This window comes from Salvelinus fontinalis, chromosome 17 (genome assembly GCF_029448725.1).
Source record: "Salvelinus fontinalis isolate EN_2023a chromosome 17, ASM2944872v1, whole genome shotgun sequence".
NCBI classification, from domain to species: domain Eukaryota; kingdom Metazoa; phylum Chordata; class Actinopteri; order Salmoniformes; family Salmonidae; genus Salvelinus; species Salvelinus fontinalis.
This window is the reverse complement of record NC_074681.1, coordinates 41,325,146-41,334,574: the sequence shown is the minus strand read 5'-3', so window position 1 is coordinate 41,334,574 and position 9,429 is coordinate 41,325,146. Positions and strand designations below refer to the sequence as shown.

Genomic DNA, 9,429 nt, shown 5'->3' with positions numbered 1-9,429 from the left:
CTGATCCTAGACAGGCTAACAGGTTTTAAGGACAACAAAGTCAAGGTATTCGAGTGGCCATCACAAAGCCCTGACCTCAATCCTATGGAAAATGTGTGGGCAGAACTGAAAAAGCGTGTGCGAGCAAGGAGGCCTACAAACCTGACTCAGTTACACCAGCTCTGTCAGGAGGAATGGGCCACAGTTCACCCAACTTGTGGAAGACTACCCGAAACGTTTGACCCAAGTTAAACAATTTAAAGGCAATGCTACCAAATACTAATTGAGTGTATGTAAACTTCTGACCCACTGGGAATGTGATGAAAGAAATAAAAGCTGAAATAAATCATTCTCTCTACTATTTCGACATTTCACATTCTTAAAATAAAGTGGTGATCCTAACTGACCTAAGACAGGGAATTTGTACTAGGATTAAATGTCAGGAATTGTGAAAAACTGAGTTTAAATGTATTTGGCTAAGGTGTATGTAAACTTCCGACTTCAACTGTATACTGTAGAATTATAGGATCTCTAAGGTCTTACCTTCCTCTTGGATTTGAAGACATTACAACGGAACATGTTGCTCTTTCCATCTCTCGCAATGTAACTGAAGATCTTCAAGTCCTGGGCGTCATGTGACACATAGAAAATCCTAAAAGGGACGGGGAAATATCTTGATCACGAGAATTTGATTGATTTCAATCTGAACTACTCAATCAAAAATCATCAATGTGTTTGTATGGACATACCAAAGAACAGTCTTAAAGAGGGTTATGTTTGAGGGCACTTTGTGCCTGTCTTTACCTGTAGATGGGGTCTTGTGTTATCATGACTGTATTGTCATCCCAAGACCACTCTTTCCTCTGGAACACAACCACAGAGCAACAACACGTACGCAACGCTGTAATTCACTTCTATGACTCATGACTTAGGGTCAGTGTTTCACCTATAAGAAATACGTACATATGGAGGTTCTTAAACTTTTTCCATCTGCAGAGACACTCAAGATGAGGGACCTTGCAGCTTCCATGAAGGACAAAGAGCTATGGCATTCAATCATTCATCAAATCACCACATTTCACAACCATAAGCCATTCCGCCTCCATACGCAACGAAAGCCTGTTCACATTTGACCATAGAACCATCTTTTCATCATTGATGATGAATTTTCCTTTTGATTTACTGCATCTGGAAAATAACAGTTGTACACTTCACACTGGTGGAAACATTTAGTATCTCTAGCCCTTCAATATGATGGGCTAAGAAATAACATAACAGTTTCAGTTTCTTGTATCATTGACCTTGGTGCAAAATAATAGTTGATGTACAAAAGTACAAATGAAATGCATCCACTCACTACTGTGAGTGTAGCGAGTGGCTCCTGAGTGGCGCAGCGGTCTAAGGCACGGCATCTCAGAACAAGAGGTGTCACTGCAGTCTCTGGTTTGAATCCAGGCTGTGATTGGGAGTCCCATAGGGCGGCGCACAATTGGCCCAGCGTCGTCCGGGGTAGGCCGTCATTGTAAATAAGAGTTTGTTCTTAACTGACTTGCCTAGTTAAATAAAGGTCAAATAAACATAAATAAAAGGAACTTACTCTGGATAAGGGCATCTGCTAAGTGGCTGAAATGTTGATGTGAGTTTCCACTATGAGCACAAGACAGTCAAGCTCATACAAATGTAAGAAAATTGTTCTCCAATAGAACAATTCATAATGAAGACCATCATTTTGGCAGCTACTCTGATTTCATCAGGTATTTCATATTTTGAAGCGGACTTACCTTTTTCTTTTTCCGCAAAACCACCCTTACACCATCCGCAGACACGATGATGTTGACTTTCTTCTTCTTGATGTTCTTCAATTTGAATTCATACTGTGGGGGGGAATGTAAATTCCATAGATTTGTACATGAAACTGGAATATAACATGATCCATACAAGCCCACGGTATATAGCCTAGGGGTGACATCATGAACTTTGTGTGTGTATCATGGCATTATAGTTTGCACATAACCACAGAGCAGGGTTGGGGTAAAATCCATTTCAATTCATTCGTATTCAGGAAGTAAAATTAGATTCCAATTCCAATTTTCCTCAACCTTGTCAGAGATACAGTTCCTGTAGAGATGTAAAGGGATAGAAACGTGCTTTGAGGCAGGGAGTGAGTACTTAAGTATTTACCATCTTTGTCCCTACAAGACACCATCTGCTGCTGAGAGTAAATCAAAGTTTGGGTCAACACAATGTCGCCTAAGGCTGAAGAAAACAGGAAAAGTCAGATTGTAGAGCTGGCAAAGTCTCCAGCAACTAGGTTCCCCCTCCCCTCAGAGTGCATTAGACATGAAGGAAGACTCAGCAGTGTGCACCGCTTTTATTCTTGCCTTTGAGTAGTTCGAACCGTTCCCGCTGCCTCACTGCAGTCAAAGGGACCAGACATCTAAACGACAAATACTCATCTAAAATAAACATGTTTTTCCCCAAATGAGGAAATACAACATCAGAAGTCGAATTGATCAAATGAGGACTTTTATCAAAAGCACTTTTCCCCCCTCCGATCCTCAACCAAAAGGCTAATCAGGATTCTCTCATGTCAAAGGTTTGAAGATTCTCCATGCTGCTCTTCTTTTCCTGTAAAAATGACTTGATATTCTGCATGTTCTATTGGCTGACTTTTTCCTTTTTCCTTAATTTTTAGTTTTGGACTATGGACTATTTTATGAAAGGGTGGCTACTTTGAAGAATGTGTGTCATATGTGTTATTTCATCGTTTTGATGTCTTCACTATTATTCTACAATGTAGAAAATAGTAAAAATAAAGAAAAACCCTTAAATGACTAGGTGGGTCCAAACCTTTTACTGGTACTGTATATATTAAGCATACCAGATTGCACAATTTTCTTGTTTTTTATTTATTTACAGATACCCAGGGGCACATTCCAACACTCAGACATAATTTATAAACGAAGCACGTGTGTTTTGTGAGTCCGCCAAATCAGAGGCAATAGGGATGACCAGGGATGTTCTCTTGTCCTACTAAGCATTCAAAATGTAATGAGTACTTTTGGGTGTCAGGGGAAATGTATGGAGTAACAAATACATTATCTTCTTTAGGAATGTAGTGGTGTAAAAGTAGTTTTTTAAAAATACAGTAAATAGTAAAGTACAGATCCCCAAAAAACAACTTAAGTAGTATTTCAAAGTATTTTTACTTAAGTACTTTACACCACTGCCTGGCAATGTGGTGCCAGGACAACAACCTCTCCTTCAATGTCAGCAAGATCAAGGAGCTGATCGTGGACTTCAGGAAACATGGGCAGGTGCACAGCCCCATTCACTTCGATGGGGCCGCAGTGGAGGGTCAATACCTTCAAGTTCCTCGGTGTCCACATCACTGAGGATCATGGTTCTCTCACACCAGCACAGTTGTGAGGAAGGCACGGCAGTGTCTCTTCTCCCTCAGGAGGCTGAAACGATTTGCCATTGCTCCTGACATCCTTAGAACCTTTTACAGCTGCTCCATTGAGAGCTTCCTGACGGGTTGTATCACTGTCTGGTATGGAAACTGCACCACCCTGGACAGGAATGCCCAACAGAGGTTGGGGCTGACTGTTCTCCATGCTCCCGTCAGATGGTGGAGACAGTACCGGCGCATCACTGGGGGTGAGCTCACAGCCATCCAGGACGTACATGCCAGGCAGTGTCTGAGAATGGCCCTAAAAATGGCCAAAGACTGGCCACCAGAGACATGGACTGTTCTCCATGCTCCCGTCAGATGGTGGAGACGGTACCGGTGCATCAAGGCTCAGACCAACAGACTCCTAAACAGCTTCTATCCCCTGGCCATGAGATTGTTAAATACAACCACTACACTGCTGTTCATTGATTATTGATTACCATTGGTATCTATCTATTTATCCTGCTACTGGTCACTATTACTCCTGTCTACATGCATATATTACCACTATTATATTACCTTAAGTATTTATATATTCTTGCTACCAGTTACTTTCCAGCCCTGTTCACATGTATATCCACCTATCACGTCTACACTATCACTCTAACACCCAAACACTTACACACACATAATCACCACCAGACACACACACACACACACACACACACACACACACACACACACACACACACACACACACACACACACACACACACACACACACACACACACACACACACACACACACACACACACACACACACACACACATACATACATACATACATACATACATACATACATACATACATACATACATATATATAGATAGAGATTTTGTTTGTTAAACTATTTTGATATTGATTACTGCACTGTTGGGTAGAGCAGGCAACTTCAGCATTTCATTGTACTTGTGCATGTGAAAATAAAACGTATAGAAATTGTCCCTCTCTGGGTGTCACTGAGGAACTGGCCGACCTCTGTGTGACACAGACGCATCACTAGATTAAATGTAACATTTGGCTCTCCCAGCTGACTCTGCAGCAGTTAAATCCTCTCTGTAACACTGTAATACTCTGGCCCACTGCAGTATCCGTTAATGCAAGACACCATTGCCGTCTCTGTCTCATCTCTCCCGAGGAGTGGATGTCTCTTAAAGAGATGGTTAGGGATATTGGTTTTAAGATTTAGAAAGAGGACTCTTCAAACAGAGATGGTTAGAAATATTGGTTATATAAGATTAGAAGAGATGGTTGGTTTAAGGCCTTTCCACACTGTACGTCGGATTCAGTCTTTAACTATTTTTCCGTCACACTGTGCGATGTTGTCAAATTAAAATCTTTATATCAACCTGGCTAGAATGTATGATTTGCTTAAATTCCATCGCCACATTCTGCGATTGGGAGGCTACGTTAGCTAACGTAGGCTACGTCAACTGCAGCGGTCAATTTAATCTGCGCATGTGCCAGCACCCGCAGCACAAGCTTCCCAAGTGAGTTCGGAAAAACTGAAAGTATGCATCTTAGAAATAATTTTCACATACGAACTCCGAATCAAACAGGCTTCCCAAAAGTAACTTGGTTTCTGTGGTAGAATGTTTATTTTGATTGGCGATTTTGTGCATTTGTCAACAAGATTATTAGGGAAATCGTTCTTCTTGCAATGCATGCAAATGTTTTTATCTAACTATTTAATTAATATGACAATTCCCAATAATCATAATATTGTGTGCATACTCAGTGCCGACCGTGTTCCCATTGGTCAGTCACCGGCATCGGCTCGTAACACCAGGAACACTACACTATAAATGCTAAAGTTTTGACTGCCATAACTTTGTCCGAGCCTACGACCGCACATAGTGGTACTTAATCGGCAGACCTTAGCTGTGTTCGAATACTCATACTAACCTCACTAACAGTACTATTTGTGACGTAAATTGAGTATGTAGTAGGCTTATTGGTCATAGTATGGATATAGTTAGTATGCCAAAAGTTCCCGGATGTCTTATTAAATCCGCCAAAATACGAAGTACACAAACAGTGGACACTATTTCCGTGCTTTTAGGGCCCATAATGCTATTCTTCAGAAAATGGGCGTGGCTTCAAATTTTCAGATTTGAAGAAAATGGCGGACAATATGCAGCCGAAGTCCGATGAGAGAGGATACAAATTCATTGCTTTAACTAATTATGAAAAATGTTAAGAAGATGTTGAGCAATGTAATAAAGTAATGATTTTTCAAATAAGTTACGTTACGTTGGCTGACAATTTGTTAGCTACGCTATCCTTACGAACCGCATAGCATTACAGCTGTATGTACCAGTACGTTAGCTACTTACCTAAAGTTAGTTGACTACTAAATACATCGAACTTGCCAGGCAGTATATTAACTATATGCTATCTAACTAACTACCAAATGTTTATTGACTTGATTATTCACGTCATTCTTAGCTAAGTGGTATAGTCGTTGTGCGTTCTCAATGGACATTGTTAATTCTGGCTATCTACTCCGATTTCAGAGCACTCTTGTCTGAGTGTGCAAGAGCGCAGAATAACTGATGAATTTACAAACGCTCAACACCCGTTGAATATGGCCGGTGTCAGTAAATGTCGGCAAAAAAAGCATAATTAAATTGTTGCCAGCAGCACAGTTACTGTCACCAATGCTCTGGATAACATAAAAACAGCCTAACCAGCTCTGCTAGGATGAGTAAAATGGTCAGAGTGAGGTGTTCTCTCATTTGTGTCTGATAGTAGCTAGCCAAAGTTATCTTGGGTGCTTGACTGCCATTGTAAGGTCAGAACGCTCGGATCAACCCTACTCTTCGGCCAGAGCGTCCAGTGTGCTCTCTGAGAGCAAAACACTCTGAATTTACAAACGGACAATCTGACAATGCTCTGAATTTACAAACACCCAGAGCGCACTCTGAGTGCTCTCTGGTACTCCAGATTGAATTTACGAACACACCCGAAAATGTAAAATGTCTAGCTAGTCATTTGTTATGCTGCCAAGCTAGCAAGAGGTTGCATAGCAAAAGCAAAGCACTAGTATGCTCAACTGAAACGATAGTTCATTTACAGTATACTAAAATGAACTAATAGTATTTCGTATGTAGTATATACTCATTACTGGCTATCTACTCTGATTTCAGAGCACTCTTGTCTGAGTGTGCAAGAGCGCAGAATAACTGATGAATTTACAAACGCTCAACACCAGTTGAATATGGCCGTGTTAGTAAACGTTGGCAAAAAAAGCGTAATTAAATTGTTGCCAACAGCACAGTTACTGTCACCAATGCTCTGGATAACATAAAAACAGCCTAACCAACTCTGCTAGGGCGAGTAAAATGGTCAGAGTGAGGTGTCCTCTCATTTGTGTCTTGAATTAGCTAGCAAGCTAGCCAATGTTAGCTTGGGTGCTTGACTGCCGTTGTGAGGTCAGAACGCTCTGATCAACCCTATTCCTCGGCCAGAGCATCTAGTGTGCGCTCTGAACGCTCAGAGAGCGAAAAACTCAATCTGACAACGCTCTGAATTTACGAACGCACCCTAAGTATGTAGTATACAGTATGTTAGTATGGGTATTCGAACACAGCTGCTGTCACACTGAACGAGCCAAGATGTCCGACAATCATTTATGACCTAAGAATTTGCCCACGACGTGGACTTTTTGTCTGGGTCCGCAAAAACGTGGCATAAAACTGCTAAAATCGTAGTCTGTGGGGGCCTTTAGACTGTTATTATAGTCTTATAGCCTTAGAATATTATGATTGACTTGCAATAATTGATAAGGGGCAATGTCATTCTGTTTGATAGGCAGATACCATACCAATGTGAGAGAGTAGAATATTAGTCTCTTAAAAATATATTTGCATGCAAGCACGTGCACGTGCATGCACACACACACATACAGTCCAAGTTTTGAAGGGCATTGCAATATTCCTAATATATAGCGAAATAATCATTTCTGGAAGGGAGAGAAATACATTTAATAGTATGGCTCACAGATTGTATTGTTGAAAGTGCCTTACCCTTATCCTTCTCATTGCAGCCACTATCTCCATTCGGCTATTTGGACGACCGACTTCCAGACTGCCAATGTACTATAATATTTACAAAGTTATGAGACGTCATTAGTAATTCAAGTAGCCTATAGATATCTTCAACTCTTACTCTGATCTCAACTGCTTATTGTCAAAAGGAGTTCACTATACATTCGGAATAAATTGTAAATGGATTTGAATAGCAAACAAGTTGGTATAATATAGCTTAATAAAATGAATGAATAGATGTCAAACGCGCACTGTAACCTATAATCTAATACGGTGCATTTAGAATTCAATTAACAAGCACAGCGTAATATTAGCGTACGATTAAAATAAAACATGTAAATATATCCTCATTACATTGTACTGTCATGTCATTTTAGATATCAATTCATTATTTACTAAGCGACGCCGGGTCACTCATGTTATCATTAACCACATTGATAAGCGGTTACTCTAGTTTATAGCCTACTAGGTAACCTTACCTTTGCCTCAAAGCAGACCCCATGCTGAAATGCCGCCTCGTTGTGCATTGGGATCCTCAAGTCCTGTGCATCATCCACTAAATTATACTTGGTTATCCCTGGCATCGCCCTTCCGATACACGACTAGTCCGACACTAGTTTTATGCCAACGCTATTAGAAGACTGTAAATACGCGCATCTCGCTCAACACTCACGAAGGTCTTTGATTGGTTAGTTGCCTATGGAATGGAACCACTATGCCAACACAATATGCGTCTAGTGGTCCAATTTTATACAGTCCGAGGTAGAATATCTGCCGCTCTAGTGCTGTTTTGGATGACGCACAATTCTCAAGGGCCGGATTCGATTATGCTGAACCGCGGGGCACCGGTCTATGGCCCATGAAGGAAACGGGCAAAAGCGGTGAGGGAGGGGTGTACATCTCAAATTGAACCGTAATCTGCGCCAGTGTAACGCAGCATGATGCATCGTCCAGAAACATACATCTATTTCCCATTAAATGTATGTTTAAATTGTCAAACTAGTTTTCATTGGGAAGGCAGATAACGGGATTTTATCAAAAGCAAATCACATTGACATGAAAACTCAGAATCCTACTCATTAGCATGTCACTTTTGTTTTGAGCCGACTTTGCCGTGTGCTTTGAACTGGGCGCCTGGCTCACGCCGGGGAGGAAGCCCGGTTCTAAAACGAATGCAATCAAATTTCACCCGGTGAAAAACACTCCAACCCGAGGTCCCGGGACAGATTAATCGAATCCCCTCAAGGCAAGGTTGTCCGTTTTTCCTGTCTTGGCCATAAATAAAAACAACAGGTGATGCGCAGTTTACGCGCGTGCCAAATCAAATCCATTTTTATTTGCCACATGCGAGGAATACAACTGGTGTATACTTTACCGTGAAACGCTTGCTTACGAGCTTTTCCAGAGAATGCGGAGTTTAAAAATAACAATGAAAAGAAAAAAGATTAACAAGACGAAAAATAATAAGAATGGAGCTACAGTGAGTACTGCACCAGCAACAGATCAATGTGCTGTAGTATTTGAGTTAGATAATGTACCAGTCAGAAGTTTGAACACACCTACTCATCCTTGGGTCTTTCTTTATGTGTACTATTTTCTACATTGTAGAATAATAGTGAAGACATCAAACATTTGAAATAACACACATGGAAAAATGTAACCAAACAAGATATGTTTTATATTTGAGATTTGTCAAAATAGCCACCCTTTGCCTTGATGACAACTTGGCACACTCTTGGCATTCTCTCAACCAGCTTCATGAGGAATGCTTTTCCAACAGTCTTGAAGGAGTTCCCACATATGTTGAGCACTTGTTGGCTGCTTTTCCTTTTTCCTTCACTCTGCGGTCCAACTCATCCCAAACCATCTCAGTTGGGTTGAGGTCAGGTGATTGTGGAGGCCAGGTCATCTAATGCAGCACTCCATCACTCTCCTGCTTGGTCAA

General features: G+C 41.0%; 1 protein-coding gene across 1 annotated transcript in view; it reads right to left on the bottom strand.

Moving 5' to 3' along the window:
- The window catches only part of LOC129814400 (carboxyl-terminal PDZ ligand of neuronal nitric oxide synthase protein-like), a 26,975-nt gene extending 18,664 nt beyond the window's left edge, over positions 1 to 8,311 (bottom strand). Inside the window, exons 1-5 of the mRNA XM_055867503.1 lie at positions 7,964 to 8,311; positions 7,464 to 7,535; positions 1,761 to 1,853; positions 784 to 842; positions 523 to 631 (exon numbers count right to left, since the gene is read on the bottom strand). Of these exons, the coding sequence (XP_055723478.1) occupies positions 523 to 631; positions 784 to 842; positions 1,761 to 1,853; positions 7,464 to 7,535; positions 7,964 to 8,068 (438 nt within the window). The 5' untranslated portion in view covers positions 8,069 to 8,311. The remainder of the gene's footprint in view (positions 1 to 522; positions 632 to 783; positions 843 to 1,760; positions 1,854 to 7,463; positions 7,536 to 7,963) is intronic.
- Between the last annotated feature and the right edge of the window lie 1,118 nt (positions 8,312 to 9,429).